This window comes from Lynx canadensis, chromosome A2, assembly GCF_007474595.2.
Source record: "Lynx canadensis isolate LIC74 chromosome A2, mLynCan4.pri.v2, whole genome shotgun sequence".
Taxonomy (NCBI): domain Eukaryota; kingdom Metazoa; phylum Chordata; class Mammalia; order Carnivora; family Felidae; genus Lynx; species Lynx canadensis.
The window spans coordinates 76,786,559-76,803,638 of record NC_044304.2 but is presented as its reverse complement, the minus strand read 5'-3'; the positions used below and the strand labels follow the sequence as shown (position 1 = coordinate 76,803,638).

Below are 17,080 nucleotides of genomic sequence, written 5' to 3'. Positions count from 1 at the left end.
CCAACAGACTCTCAACTCTAGAGAGCAAATTGATGGTTACTACAGATGAGGCGGGTGGGAGGAGGGGATGGGTTAAATAGGTGAAGGGGATTAACGAGTGTACTTGTTGATGAGCACCACATGATGTATGGAACTGCTGACACACTGTATGTTCACTAAGTGGAATTTTAAAAATTGTAAAAAATTAATTACTATGCAAATTGACAAAAGCATCTTATTATTTCTTTCATACAATTAAAAGCCAAATATGAAGCAGAATAATGTAAGGAGGTATATACCAACATAAGTATACATATACGCAAAAATGAGTTTATACAGCGGGTCTGAGATTGCTATAGGTAAAAATGCCTAATTGCAAGGCTGGTCCTTGGCTGGTACTTGGGACTTGGATTTTAAGAGGGTCCTCATGGTTGTCAGTTAAGAATGCTCGCTATACCTAAACTGTTTGTACCAATAATGTGGTCTACACCAAACAGCTGCTTTTCTTTCAGGAGTCTGGAATTTTGGTACATGCTAGGCTAACTGACTCTTGATGAGAACCCTGAACTCCTACGTTCAAGATGAACTTCCCCAGAGGACATTTTATGCATGCTGTTGCTAGATGAATTAAAGGTGTCCTCTCTCTCCTGTAAAAGAAGACCCTTGGAAGCTTTCAGTTGGTTACCTCTGGACTTCATCCTATATGCCTTTTTCCTATTGCTGATTTTCCTTTCTTGAAGTTGATTTTGGTTCCTATCCTTTTGCTGTAATAAATCATAGCCAGAAGCACAACTATATGCTGAATGCTGTGAATTCTCTAACAAATAACCAAACTTGGGGGTGGTCTTAGAGATCCATAACATAATATACAAATGCCTAAATTTTGAACTTACAAAGGACACTATACAATAACACTGGAAATTTAGAGAATTTTTTTCTTTGGAACACTTATGTGTCAAGATTAAATGATAAAAAGAATAATCCCTCTGTATTATTCCTTATCAAAAACCTATCAAGATGAATAAATAAAATGTAGAGTCAGAGATTTCTATGCATGGAAGGAATTCTTATAGCCCAGGAGGCCAGTGTATTGGTGGATAACAGAAGGGAGAATTTCAGAATATGAAAAATGAATACAGCAATGTGCTTTACAGGAAAAATTAACAACCAAATGGATCTTACCATTCCATTTTCAGTAAAGACTATAAGACATTATAATAACCACCAATTAAACCTCTTATTTACCCAAAATTTTCATCTTATTCTCTAGTGCAACTTTTAAAAACATTTACAATAAATCATTTATATGATGGAAAATTAGAAATTAGTTTATGCATTTCAGAAATTAGCCTATAAAATGCATTACTGGTAGTATTTACTCAATAAATAAATGTGCTTATACATATACTAAAAAGAAAGTTTGTTGTTGTCGAGAAATCAATTCCTATGGCTATTTGACATGTAGCCAGTCTGTAAGGTAGGAACACAAACAATGCTGGCTCATTTCTCCCTGCATTCTTCAATAAAGAGATAAAAAATATTTTCATCTAAACATACCTTAACTACTTCTTCAATGAACCAAATATGAGAAACAGGATCTCTCTTCTTGGCTAATATTTTTTGTAGATGTTGTACCTAAAAAAGGCAGAGAGGGGGAGATTGTATACAATTGGGTATTTTCAAATGAAACAAATGTAAAGCTTAGGTACTAGAAATAGCAAGGGAAGGAAAGAGGCATTTTGCTAGAGTTATTCTATCAATATTATAATCAGCTAACGTAGGTATTTTGAATGCTCAGGGATTTTAAGATAGCTGACCAATGTCACACAACTTGGCGCAACAAGGCATTAATCATTAATCCATAATTAATGTTCTTTCCACTCTCTAAAATTCTTACCTGCCCACAAACAGTACAAATATGATCCACAAGTTTCTCCATATTAGTCCAGAGAGAAGCACGAAAAGCTGCAGTGTTTCCTGGGGTTGGCATAGTTGAGCGTCCCGGTCCCCCTGTTTATGAGTGACAAAGAAGTATGAAAAATAAAACTTTTCAAATAAAAGAAAATATGTTAATACAAAAAGCATATCCAAGCTTAAAAAAAAGTAAGAAGCTCCTACTTTAAGAAATAATTTCTTATGAGGAATATAAAAAAGCATCCTAATCTTTAATGTTTAAGAAAGGAAGGAAAATAAGATCACACACTTGGGCACACCACACACATACACACACACATGAGATAAAACACAAAACAGAAAATAGTTTTCTACAAGTGGTGGTGGGAGTGGTAGGAGACAAGGTGAAAGAAACAGGGATAGAAGTAGGGAGTCTTTATGAGGCATATAAATGTTTTACCTATTTCAAAATAAATTTAAGTTTAAATAGAAAGAAAAAAGCAAACTCTAAAACAAAATGCAAATAAATACAGAAACAAATGAAACCAACTATACATCAAACTCATAATACAACCACAGAGGGGAAAACAATTAATTCAAGTAATGTTTAATTATGGAACCCTAACTTTAGTGAGAGAGATTTTAGAGGCAAAAAGAATTGTAAAGAATTTACAGTACTTAGTGGATTTGTTGCTGGATGTGATACTGGTGTAGCCATCCTGAAATTACTTGAAGTTCATTTTGCAAAGTGTAAATGAAGGTTCTCCCCATTAACAGAATAAAGATACAAATATGTAATGAGGATTAGAGGTATTTCTTGACTCTGTCCACTGAAAGGGCAAGGAGACAGTGATTCCTAAACAGAAATGAGTATACCAAGTGCCCAAATTATGACTTGTATGCACCATTCCCCTTCCCCAGTAAAAGAAACCAGGGCTCACTGAAGAAAAGGGTGATTCCACATTTGGAGCAGTGAAAACAGAAGATATGTGTGGTACAACTGTGCCAGAGAGCAAAGAAGTGTTCAAAGACAAATGGAGATCTGTCAAAGGACATAGGACCTTGACTGGAAGGGGTTTCCCCAAAATGAATTAGGGAACTTTTGACCATCCAAAATAATAGGGATGAAAATGGATCATACAATACTGATTGAAAACAATTTGTGAATTCATAGTGAAAACTGAAATGTTTAAAAAGGACGCACTTACTGTGATGAGCACCAGGTACCGTATGGCAGTCCATTATGAAACTAATATTACATTCTATGTTAACTAAATGGAATTTAAATAGAAACTTAAAAAAAAACAAAAAGGATGGAAATTTCTCTTTACAGAAGAATGTCACTTAATAAATGCAGTGGAGTAATAGAAAAAAAATCATCATTTGGCAACTACTAGTAAAATAATTAATTGAGGGAAAGATAATCATTGTATACTAAAACCCTGCAGGAAATGTTAATGAAAAACAGGATATTCACATGGTCTCAAAGTATGCACCACAAATTACTAATCACAAAGAAAAGAAAGCAATCTTATAAGGAGCTATCTGGCATACACCACAGTAATGAGATGATTTCATTTAGCATCAGCAGTAATGAGACAGACATAATTTTGGTGGTTACAGATACGATGTTAATGGTAAATACACAACATTACCTTACTAGCTTGTTTATTCTGAATATACCCATAAAGAGACAATCAGATAAATCCAGATAAATTCAAATTATGGGGATCTCCAAACATGTTAATGCCATAAAAGACAAAAAAGGCAATGGGGTTGTTTTGATTAAAGGAGAGTAAAGACATAAGATAACTAACAGAAAAGCATAATCCTTGATTGGTTCAAGCTGGGGGAAAAACTATTATAAAGAATATTTTGGGGAACAAGTGAAAAATGTTGAATATGGATTAAACATTAAATAATATTAATGTATCAATGTTAAATTTCTTGAAAGTGATGTCTAAGAATGTTCTTGTATGTAATACATATACACAGCTATTTGTGCAGATTTAAAATGTTTCAACATAAAAAAAAAAAAAAGGAATCTTAGTCTCAAATTGAAAAGTATAAATTCCAATCCAAATTAAGCTTGAAAGCCATGCAGAAGAGCCCATGAGTGAATAGTTTATCCTGTTTTAAAGAGGGCAAGATGGACGCCTGGGTGGCTCAGTCAGTTAAGCATGGACTCCTGATTTAAACTCCGGTCATGATCTCAAGATTGGGTCATAATTTCACTGTTGAGTCACAATCATCACAGTTGTGTGAGTGAGCCCTACTGTCAGGGTTGGTGCTGGGTGTGGAGTCTGCTTAGGATTCTCTCTCTCCCGCTCTCTCTGCCCCTCCCCAACACATGCTCTCTCTCCTCTCTTTCTCTCTCTCTCTCTCTCAAAAAAAAAAAGGGGGGGGCAAGAAATCAAGAAAACCAGAGGCTGTGTTTATAAGCTGCTTCCTTACAGTTTTTCAACAACTCTAGGTTTATTTTTTTATTTTTATTTTTTTTTAAGGTTGGTTTATTTTTGAGAGACAGAGGGCAAGTAGGGGAGGGGCAGAGAGAGAGAGGGAGACACAGAATCCGAAGCAGGCTCCAGGCTCTGAGCTGTCAGCACAGAGCCCGATGCAGGGCTCGAACTCACTGTGAGATCACAACCCTCTGAGCCCAAGTTGGTTGCTTAACTGGCTGAGCCACCCAGGTGCCCCAATAATTCTAAGTTTAGAAAAGAGTTACATGTACCCTTAGCGAAGAGATGCTATTACTTTTTAGTGTGAGAATATTAGGAAGCAATAAAAGAGAAAAATACCTATGACAGAGATACTGGCTTTAAAAATATGAGTAATTCCTGTTTGAAATCTAAGTCTAACTAATTTTTAAAATTATTTGCAGTGTTGTCCTCACTACTAAGGAGAAGTGTACAGAGAATAGAGAGGAAATAAGTTAACAATGTGCAATTATCTCACAAGTCATATAAAGAACAAACTCCTCACAATGAAGAAAGGGTATAGAGTACCTTTGTGAACACTGGAAAATACTGATCGAATTCCTGGAATATGCATAGTTCAGTTTTGTTATAATGAATTATGGGACACATCAACCCACTACTTTCTTAAAGTAAATATAGCCAGATATTGGTTCAACTAGTTCCAGAGGCCTCATGTTCCTTACTTACTTAAAGGTAAATAAGGTAGAGAATGACTTATTTAAAATTTTTATCCTCATAAGCTAAATATTTATTGAAGATATCAAAGTGATAAAAGTAATCAACTGAACATAGAAAAGCTATATAAAGAGGAGAAAGAATAATTAAAACAGAAAAATTGATGCCATTATCAGTTAGCTTTAGGAGAATCAAGAACAAAACAGTGTCATAAACTAGGTTTTATTAAAGTGATAGAAAAAACCAAGAGTTACTTAAAAATACTTAAGAGTGATTTCTAGTTACTGATGGCAGAGTAAAATCATTTTCCTACTCTTTTTCCTGGAAAGCCAATGAAAATAAGAACAACAACAAAAAAATACACTTAAACAACAACAATACCACCACCACCAACAAAAACCCACCCCAAACAAGGAATCAACTAAAACTTCAAACTTGAGATTATGTATGCCACATGATGTGGATAAATCAAAATGAAAAAGGAACCAGATAGCTCTCATCTTGGACCATTAGCAAAAACCAAACTGCCCTTAAAATCAATTATAAAAATTTAGACGGACTATTCAATGATTCTTTGCTTAGAGCTGCAATGGAGAGACATGAATGAGCCAGGGAAGAAGCTAATAAAATGTTTAATGTTGCAGAATGGCAACAAAGAAAAATGGAAGAAGAAACCATAATAAAATGATATTTACACTTTATAATAGTTAGTCCTCTAGTTGGGGGAGATTATCAAAGGTAACATGAGGTGAAAGAGGAAAGAAAAGCAGAGAATATGAGGTTTCCACACAAAAATTGCTTAAATGGCTTTACCACGATTCACACTAAGCTCTCTATAATGATTCAAAATTTGAGAAAAATGTATCCCAAAGATAGAAAAAGTAACAAATTGGTGAATACTTACTCTAGACAACAAACTTCATCCAAGTTGTAGACTGTCCTAGTTTCTCCCTACAACCACCCCTATACTATTCTTCAACAAACAGCTGGTATCTTTCAAAGATGAGTAAGAATGAGAAACAGACAATATAGGACCTAACACAAATTGAGAGGGAGGGAAGACGGGGAAAGGAAAGGAACACATGTTGCCAAAGAAATTCCCAAAGGAAACAACAGGAAGGGTTACTTGATCTTCTACTGTCTCAAAGCAATTATAGGGAACATTCTCATTGTAAATATATAACAGACATTAAGACCACATTAGAAATAACAATATAATGATCAAGGGTGAAAACACAATCAGAAATGGGAAAATGAACAAATGGACATGATACAAAATGGAATAAAGTACAAAGATATAAAATATAATAATTATGGACAATATATTAGAAATGGAAAACAAAGAAGATGTGATATGTATATAAAGTTCCTGAAAAGAACAAATGGAAAAGAAAAATATTCAAATGTACAATTAAAGTAAACCTATAAAAGAAAACATATTCTAACTCAAAAAAAAAAAAAGATACAGAGCATTCAATGCCAAGATACATCCTAAAGAAATTACTAAACTTCAAAGATAAATAAAGACCCATATGGACATTGTTAAAAAATAAAATTCAACTGAGTAAAATTTAAACATCTTACTGGCTTTATTCAACAATTCATCAATCAGGCAGCAGGCAATCTAGCAGATAGAAAGGAACTCTGAGGAGCTATTCAAAATGAGAGACTTTTATAGGCAGAAGGGAACAGGAACAAAGAAGTTATACTAGATAAAAAAGGCAAACTGGTTATGGCAAGGTCACTTTCCTTTAGAGGACAGTAGGACAGATTACCTCACTAGTACTGATTAGGTGATTCCTGACTGACTGACTGACTGACTGACTGACTGACTTAGGATTCAATTTCTGGGAAAGGCTGAAAGGCTGAAAGTGTAATTAAGTTACGTCTCAGTTTGGTGGCATGGGGTTTAGCGTAAGTGACTCCATTTTGGGCCAGCTGTCTTACTTTTAACAACATCAAACTAAAAACAAGTAAGTTACAGGGGGTAAAAATCTGAGTTAACAACTTCCATTTCTTGGTTCAACTGTAAGAAGCTTGTACGTTGCCACTCTGTCCTAACAACAAATGAAAAGCCTAAAAGAATGAAAAATTCTTCTTGGACCTGTAAGAGAGGGGAGGACACATGGCAAACCACTTGCCCCCAAGATCAGAGAGACAGGCGAATACGGGAAGTCTCCATGTATCAGAACAGAGCCTTGCTAGCAGAAAACAGTAGGAGCCAGTGCTAGGGAAGGAAAACGTGAAGTGTAACTGATGAATTGCTACAGACTCAAAGTGGTCAATTGTGAAAATTAAAAGCTCCAGGGGTAGTCAGTCAGGGAGGCCCACAATATTGTGAGATTTGCATCCAGGAACCCAAATAGTTTCCCACAGTAAATGTGGGAGAAAAATCACCCAGTGCCTCCAGCAGGAGGAGGAAAAAGGAAACCATCTTGAAATACACCAGAGGACTCTATTCTTAACAAGGCCTGCCCTGAGGGGAAGCTGGTTAACCAGAACCTAAACTTCTGGAGTGTTATCAGAACCTAACTGACCAGGGAAGGGAAATATCCAACTCCAGTCCCTCTGTGGTCATTCTCTCCCACCCAAGGGAGGAGAAAAAAAAATTAGTACGCTTGTACAGTTCAAGGTACAAAGGCACAGGCTCACTAAAAAACAGAGACCCAATGATAGCCCTTTATTTCCACTGAAGGAAAGACTGTTTTCACTTTTTCACTACTACAAGTAATAGCACAATAAAAAATTCTTATATCTACGTGACAGGTTCTCTAGGGTATATTCTTATAAGAGAAATTATAAGATCACAAGGTACATACGGTTTTAACCTCAGAGAACAATTTGATGAAACTGAGTCGAGTGGCTGAACCATTTCATTCTCCTACAATCAGTGTTAACGAGAGTTTCTGCACTCGCCCAACACTTAATTCTTGGGTTTTACCAGTCTCATGGTTGAGAAACAGTATCCTTGTTTTATCTGTACTTCCCTAATAATTAGTTCGGTCACCCTCTAGAAAGACGCTTAACATATTTTCCCGTTTATTAGATGTGTTCTATGAACTGCCTAATCATATTCTTATTTTTTAAGTTCTCTTTTTCTTATTGAATTGTAAACCTTTCCAACACACATAATAGGTAACATTTTTCCTTAAGATTATTGAACTTTATATATTTGAGAGGAAAAATCTTAAACATATAGAAAATTTGAAAGCATACTAAAAAAAAATTTCCCTGAATTGTTAGTAAGTTATTGACATGATGCCCTATCACCCTTGAATGCTTTAATGTGTACTTCCAAAAAATAAGGACATTCTACTCCATAATCTTAATATGATCAACAAGATCAGCAAATTAATATGAATATTGTCAATGTCACATTTAAAAAACTAAAAATAATAGTGATTATTCTTTAAAAAAAATTAATAAAGAAATTGATGCTTAAGGTTTGTACGTTAAACCACTGTATCTACTTCTCAACAGATTATAATAAGGCTTTAAAACTCTTTATTCTTTCAACAAAAAGGGTGTACATTAGGAATGACAGCATGTGAATAATTGCTTTAATTTTTTTTTTCTTTTTCTTGACAACACAAGAGGGAATGAGATTAAACTGCTCCTGGAAATTTAAACATGAGATCAAACTTTCTGAGAATAATTGCTGGGAAAAGCTGAGAGTGAAATCTCCTTTGGCAATTTCTTTTCAAAGCTCCCCTTCTGGGATAGTTTTAATACAGGCCTATTCAGAGGCTAGGGCTAACCTTTAAAAATCCCTTTAAGATCCAAGATTCTTTTATCTCTTTTTATCTAGTGCAACTTATTTATGAGTGACATATATTGTGCGTTATTTAAGGCTATGTTTATACAGCAAATATAAAAACCATAATTACTGACTGTAAATATTTTAGTATTAGCCTTGTATGAGGAACTCTGTTATTAGTTCTATATGCATTATTCCATTTATTCTTTAGGACAACTCTGTGATGGTAGAATAGCTTCTCCGACAGAAAAATGGAAAGAGAGAAGCTGGAAACAGTAAGTCTGACAACAACTTTGGGGGATTTTCTGTAGTCTGAAGAAATAAAATGAGGGAAGAAAAAAGAAATGCAGTCAAGATAGAGGTGTCTGTCTTTAAGCAGAAGGTACACTAGCATGACTGTACATGACAGGAAAGAGACTTAAAGAAGGAAAAGTAACTGCATGGCAGACAGAGGGGATCTGCTAAAGCAATGCCCTTGAGAGATGGGATCTAACACAAAAGCAGAGTACTCGGTTTCTGCCAGGAGCAAGGACGGCTCCTCCTTATTAACAGGAGAGAAGAAAGAAGGAAAGAAATGCAGACATGTGTTGGTTAGGTAAGTGAAAGCCACACACAATGTGTACTCTTTCCTATCCCACCTTTGAGGGGTGTGTTAGATCTGAATGCCATCGGCAGGTACATCTCGGCAGGAAAAAGGTCACAAACTGCTATTGTAGGGCTACTCCTCTCTCATACCTTTGTTTAGTAGTTTTCTTTACATTTTGCCGTCATTGTAATGTTCCCAAAGGTTTTATCAGTTTCTACCTCCACAGTTAACCTTTTTGGCTCCTGAATACCAGAATTATTAAAAGGAAAAGCCCAAAAAGCTAAGGAAGAAATTGCATTTCCTTAAAAAATATTTTCTGTCTCAAGAAGTACATGTGAGGATAAGGATTTCAGAAAGAAAAATGTTCCTTTTTTTTTTTTTTCTTGCATCTGTTTCCTCTGAACTAAGTGAAGCCACAGTTTATAGATTTTTTTTTCTAGAAGTTCTGAATATACCAATTGGCCAATTCAACTCACTGATTAGACAAAAAAAGTTATAAATAAATTCTGAAACATAATTTCTTCTCTCATTTTCTGTCTACTAAAATATGAGTCATTAGACTGCTTTGAAACTTAAGTGTTTCACATACTATTCAAAGGACTTCTTGGTTATAAATAAATAAAGCAGCTAAATATAAACCATAGCCATACCTCTCACAGCTGACTGCGAAGGCTGAGTCAGAACTTTGATGTCTAATGCACTGTTGATATGTTCTTCTAAAGCAGCACAATATCCATCCACAACGCTGGTAATAGTTTCCTTCAAAGTTCCAAGATTATGGAAAACCTGAAGCGCTGTTCCAACTTGAGTTGGATTCTTTAAAAAGGTGGGCATGGGGGGTGGGAATAGGTATAAAAGGAAAACAAACAAAATCAATATAAATCTACAACTTTAAGTGGTACTTGAGTAGTAACTATTATATTTTTAAATTATCACAGGCAGGAACAAAGGGAGTCCATTTAGAACAAATATTATTTTTAGTCATGATTTCTTCCATAAAAGACAAAATTAAATACTATGTATATTATTTTCCCCTTTTCCCTTTTTCTCATCCTTTAAAGGATAATAACAAGATCAGAAATCTGTTATATTATTAGAGCTTATTTAAAATTTACCACCAATCCCTATCAAGAGAGCCATGCTGGAAATAACAACAACCCTACATCTGTTTGAAGAATATCTGCAGAGTTAACTGAGGGCAGATCCATGCAGACTGACACTATTCATTATATTTCATTCATTCAATTCATTCTAACCAGAAATATTTATACAGTGCTTACTATGTAGGTCTTGGTTCCAGGTGCTAGAAATATAGTTGTAAACAAAACCAATTAAGTCCCTACCATCATGGAACTTCTATTGACCAAGAAATATAAATTTTTTTAATTTTTAAAAAATGTTTATTTTTGAAAGAGAGAGAGAGAGAGAGAACATGCACACACAAAAGGGGGGTAGGGGTTATATATGCAAAGAAATATATATTTAAAATTTTTTTTAAATGTTTATTTTTGAGAGAGAGAAAGAGAGAAAGAGAGAAAGAGAGAGAGAGAGAGAGAGAGAGAGAGAGAATCCAAAGCAGGATCCAGGCTCTGAGCTCTCAGCACAGACCGAACCACAAGATCATGACCTGAGCCAAAGTTGGAAGCTTAACCGAATGAGCCACCCAGGAGCCCCTATACCAAGAAATATATTAATAATATATCTGTAACAGAGTATCAAGTAGTGATAACTGCTACAAAAAAAAATCAATCAGGGAATAAGAATAGAGAATGATGGGGAAATTACAGACAGAAGAAGTCAGAGAAGCCAGTTATAAGTCAGAGGAGTCAATTTTCACTACCTGATACTCTGTTACATGCATCTCTGAGGTGATTTTCAAACCGAGACCTGAATATGATGAGGGAGGGAGTCTGAGGAGGATATGGGGTAAAACAGATCTAAACAGGTATCAACGAAAGCGCTGAGCTAAAATATGCTTGGCAGCTAATCAATCAAACAGCAAGAAGGCCCTGACAGTGGCTAGAGCAGGGTGACTATAGCAGAGAGGAGTAGGCAGTCAAAATACTGTGAGCAGATTGAGTCCATAGTATTATTAACAGGTTGCTGGCTTTGTCACTAAGTACATGAATCATCAAGCCAGAATATGGTTCACATCAACATATATCTCCAGATCCAAATAGCTGAAAGTCCACTTTCATTTATGATTCACTGCCTGTTATTAGAGGCACTTATTTTAAGAGTTAAATTATTTTATTAACTTAATTTCTAAACTGTTAACTTTAGAAATAAGACAAAAGGTTACTCCTGAAATACACTGGTGTTAATAATAGAACATGCTGTAATAACACACGCACAAACGGAGGCAAAGTAGAATCAGCTTAAAGAAAATAGCAAGAAACAAGGTTGGTGAATAGCAATACCCATTGTAGACTCCCCCCCCCAAGAAAAAGAAGCAAATGTACATCATTTCAAATATTTTAGTGGAAAAAGCTTAATTTAATCTGTTCATATAGTTATAATAGAATTTAATTCTTTTATACACTGTCAATTCTCTATCAGTGAACTACCAAAGAAAATGGGAGAAAATAAGCTATTCACATAAAATTATTAACTGAAAACATGAGGTATAGCTATGTTTTGGTTATTGTTAGTTCCATTTATTCCATTCTCCCCAGAGTGGTAATATATATATATTTTTTATTTTTTAGTAGAGATCAAGATCAAGGGGTACCTGAGTGGCTCAGTCAGTTAAGCATCCAGCTCTTGATTTCGGCTCAGGTCATGATCTCATGCTTTTTGAGTTCAAGCCCTGCATTGGCTCTGCATTGACAGCGTGGAGCCTGCTTGGAATTCTTTTTCTCCCTCTCTCTCTGCCCCTCTCCTGCTTGTGCTAGCGCTCTCTCTTTCTCATCACATAAACAAATGTTTTAAAACAAGATAAAAATTATGCAGCTGCAAAGAAATTTCCTCTAGCATTATACGAGTGTCTGTATAATACAAAAACACGCATTACCTGAGCGACCTCTAAGGAAATTTTCACTTTATAAAGGTAGAATATATATTGTAAAATCGTATTTATTGCCTTTATTATCCTCAAAGAGTCTGAAGAGCATAGCTTCTCAATATATGGTAGGGTGTCAGTGTTATCAGCTGAATGTACATTTTAAGATACACTGTATAGCAACTGAAACACATTTAAAGTTGTATTTCACTTGAACGATCTGGCTAATAACATGGACCAGTCTTCATCATTTCCCACTCCAAAAATTATTAACCCCCCAAAACTTTTCAAAACAGAAACATATATAGCTTGCTATTAAAGAAGCATCTGATGTGGTATTATTTGTAATAATTATAATTTATACTACTTACAATCATTCTAGTTGTAATTTTAAGCCTTCCAATTAATGTGACCACTTTTTCAATTAATGCCAGTTATTCACATTCATAGCTTAATGTAAACATATTGTTTGTTAGTTGGGGCACTACAAAATAATAATTAAAATTCTTTAACATATATACAAAGGAGTGTGCAAATTATATAAACACAGCTCTAAGAATTATCACAAAGTGAACACATCTTTGTAACTACCACCTGGACCATAAAACCGAGTATCAGCACTTTTGAATCTTTTGTACTGTTCCAAATGCACATCTCCAAATATCATCATTATCATAACTTCTAACACTATTGATTAGTTTTGCCTATTTCTGAATTTTACATAAATGGAACCATAAAAAAGCTATTATTTTGTGTCTGCCTTTTGGTCAAAATTTTACTTGTAAAATGCATCCGTGTGGTTGCATGTAGCAGTAGTTACCTTGTTTTCACTGCTGTTGATTAGAAATTTACCTTTCTCTATCCAACTAATATCCAACTGGATTACATTTGAGTTATTCCATTTTTTAGGTATTTTAAACAATGCTGCCATCAAACATTCTGGTGCACAGCTTTTAGTGAACATACATGCATATGCATTTCTGCTGGGTAAGAGTAGAAATGCTGAATCACTAGGTATTTGTATGCCTAGCATTTGCAGATTCTGCCTATTTCCCAAAGTCATTGTACCAATTTACACTCCAGCAGCAATAAATGAGTTGTGGGTGCTTCACCATCTTACCAAAATTTAGAATTATCATCTTTTAAAGCTATTCTCTGGAATGTTCATGGTGGTTTTAATTTACATTTCTGTGATGACTAAGAAGTTATCCTTTCTTGCATGTAAATTATCCATTTGGACAGCTGCTTTTGTGAAGTACATATTCATCTCTTTTGCCCATTTTTCTCACTGGTTATTTTCATCTTTTACATATTTGTAAAAGTTGTTTACATATTTGGATGTAATCACTTTCATGATTATATGTATTGCAAAGATGTTCTCCCACTCTTAAGAAGTCTTATAAGGAAAAGAAGTTCCTCATTTAAATACAGTCCATTTTATCAACCTATAGTTAGCACTTTTAGTATCCTAAAAATTTTCCATCCCACATTTATGAAGATGTCTTTCATTCATGATTTATCCTCCAGAAACCCTACTGCTTTACCTTTAATATTTAGATATATAATCCACCTGGAATTACTTCCTGTATAAGAGCCAAGATTAATATTTTTCTATATGAATACCCAACTGACCCAGCACAATTTGTTTTTAAATGTTTATTTTTGAGAGAGAAAGAGAGGAGCAGAGAGAGAGGGAGACACAGAATACAAAGCAGGCTCCAGGCTCTGAGCTGTCAGTACAGAGCCTGATGCAGGGCTCGAACTCATGATCCCCAAGATCATGACCTGAGCAGAAGTCGGACGCCCAACTGACTGAGCCACCCAGGCGTTCCTGACCCAGCACAATTTATTTGAAAGAACAAACAAGGATAAGACAATCTTTGCCTCCTTGCTCTCAAAGCCTACCTTTGCAGTAAATAAACTTTCCATCTATGTGTGTTTGTTTCTGGACCTTCAATTCTGTGCCATTTGTCTATCTGTATGTCAGTTCACCTATGGAAATTATCGTAGCTCTAGAATAAGTCTGGTAGTCCTCCGTCCCTGTTCTTCAGTTTGGTGTACGGGCTATTCTTGCTTCAGGATGCTTCCGCATAAATCTTATAATGGCACATCGTTTCCATCAAAGAGAAAAACTCCTGAAATTTTGAGACTACAATAAATCTATACGTAAAATCAGAAAGAACGGAAATCTTTGTAAGTATGAACTCTCCAATCCATGAATAAGGGTAGTTCTCTTCATTTACTCAGGTTTTCTTTAATTTCTCTTAATAATGTTACAGTTTCTTGAAGAGCTATTATATATCTTTCATTTGAATCATTCCTACACGTTTAATATTTTTTGGATACTTAAGTGGTAATTTAAAAATCTTTTTGTTTCTCTGTTGCTGGTATACTGAAAATACAACAGGTTTTTATACATTGAAATTTACCAAAGTTCAGTTATTAATTCTAATAGTTTTTCTGGAGATTGTTTTCAATTTTCTATATACATAATCATGTTATCTCTGAGTATTTTTTATTTCTTCATTTCCCAATCCTTCTACATTTTATTGTTCTCTCTCATTACCCTGGTTAGGATCTTCAGTATGTTACTACATACAAGTGGTACGAGTAATATCTTTGTATCATTCCTAATCTCAAGTAGAAAGCCTTAAATATTTCAATACTGTGATTTTTGCAGATATCATTTACTAAAAAAAATTCTTTGCTAGGTCTGCTAGGAGTTTTTAAGTCACAGATTGATGTTGAGTTTTATTAAATTCTTGTTCTGCATATATAGAGATGATCAATTTTTCCCTTTATTGATAACATTACACTGCACTTCTAGACTAAAGTCATCGTGGTAATAATAAATTATCCTTTTTACCTGTCTCTGAATTACATTTGCTAATAGTTTCTTAAGTATTTTTGCACTGATTGTCAAGACAGTTAATATCCTTCCTCATAATATCCTTGATATCAAGTTTATACTGGCCTCATGAAATAATCAAGTAAGTGTTCCTTCTTTCCTTTTTTCTCAATTCTTAGAGTTTGTGCAACACTGGTTGATTTATTAAATGTTTGGATGAATTAACTAGTGAACCTATCTGTGGGGTTTTCTTTGAGGGAAGGTGTATAATGATAAATTCAATCTTGTCAATAGAACTATTCAGATTCTAATTTTCCTAGTGTTATTTTCAATAAGTTGTTTCTCCAGAAATTTCTCCATTTTATCTAAATTTTCAAATCTACTATTATAAAGTTATATTTAGTGTCCTCTTACAAACATGTTAGTTTCTGTTAAGTGTATAATTAGGTCAACTTTTTTTATTCTTAATACTGGTAATGTGTGTCTTAAATTCCCCCCCCCCCACCCTCTCATCAGTCTTTTTCAGTATTTACCAATTTAAAGTATTAATCTTGTCAAATAACCAACTATCGGATTTGTTGATTCTATTCTGAGATTCTGTCATTCCTGTTTCACAGGTCTTTGGAGTCAGACCTAGATCAGAAACCACACATGTGCAGTTAGTAGACAAAACCTTAGCAAATTACTTTTCTGAGACTTAGCTTACTCATCTGCACCACCTGCGCCAACCTTACAGGTAAATGAAATTATCCTTGTAACCCATCTAGCACTAAAGATAGAATAAAGAGCTCAACAAGAATTAGTTGCCTTAGGGGCGCCTGGGTGGCGCAGTCGGTTAAGCGTCCGACTTCAGCCAGGTCACGATCTCGCGGTCCGTGAGTTCGAGCCCCGCGTCGGGCTCTGGGCTGATGGCTCAGAGCCTGGAGCCTGTTTCCGATTCTGTGTCTCCCTCTCTCTCTCTGCCCCTCCCCCGTTCATGCTCTGTCTCTCTCTGTCTCAAAAAAAAATAAATAAACGTTGAAAAAAAATTTTTCAAAAAAAAAAAAGAATTAGTTGCCTTTACCTTGATCTGTTGGAATCATAGTTAATGTGGAAAGAACGTGGGCTGTTATATGCAGATAGTCTTGGGATAAAAACCCAACGTTGCTATATATGTAACTGTGTGACACTGGGCAAATTATCACTCATCAAACCTTATTTTACTTATATAATTAATATTTCCTTCCTCATCAGATTTTAAGATCTCTAAGGGAACACACCAAGTTTGTTTTATTCACTGCAATATTAGTTACATCTATCACAGGTGTTAGGTGTTTAAGAATTATCAGTTGAATAAATAAAATTTTTATCATTTGGGGGCACTTGGGCAGCTCAGTCAGTTGAGTGTCCAACTTCGGCTCAGGTCACGATCTCACAGTTCGTGGGTTTGAGCCCCGTGTCGGGCTCTGTGCTGACAGCTCAGAGCCTGGAGCTTGCTTCAGATTCTGTGTCTCCCTCTCTCTCTCTGCCCTCCCCTACTCGAGCTCTGTCTCTCAAAAAATAAATTAAAAACATTAAAAAATTTTTTTTTATCATTTGGCTTGCTAATCTTTGTATGACAAATGAAAAGACTATTGAAATAACACATTTAAAATACCTAGGACTCAGTGTATGAGTAGTACAAAATGCTGGTTCTCAGATCATTCAATATTCCAAAAGTTAAAAGAATGCTAACAATAGTCTTTGTTTCAGTTCCCAAGAAATTCTTACTGCTCCATATTTAGTCATCATTTAAATGAGTAGTTACCCAATAAATATGAGTAATCCTGAGGAACTCCTTTCTCTCCTGTGTATCTCAACTTCATAAATTTAAAAATTATGAGGA

The 17,080-nt window shown here is 35.0% G+C and overlaps 1 protein-coding gene across 1 annotated transcript in view; it reads right to left on the bottom strand.

Annotated features, from left to right (window-relative positions):
* COG5 (component of oligomeric golgi complex 5) overlaps positions 1 to 17,080 on the bottom strand; it is a 311,139-nt gene that overhangs the window by 129,127 nt on the left and 164,932 nt on the right. The window contains exons 8-10 of the mRNA XM_032592382.1: positions 10,018 to 10,183; positions 1,877 to 1,989; positions 1,537 to 1,614 (exon numbers count right to left, since the gene is read on the bottom strand). Coding sequence (XP_032448273.1) covers positions 1,537 to 1,614; positions 1,877 to 1,989; positions 10,018 to 10,183 — 357 coding nt within the window. The remainder of the gene's footprint in view (positions 1 to 1,536; positions 1,615 to 1,876; positions 1,990 to 10,017; positions 10,184 to 17,080) is intronic.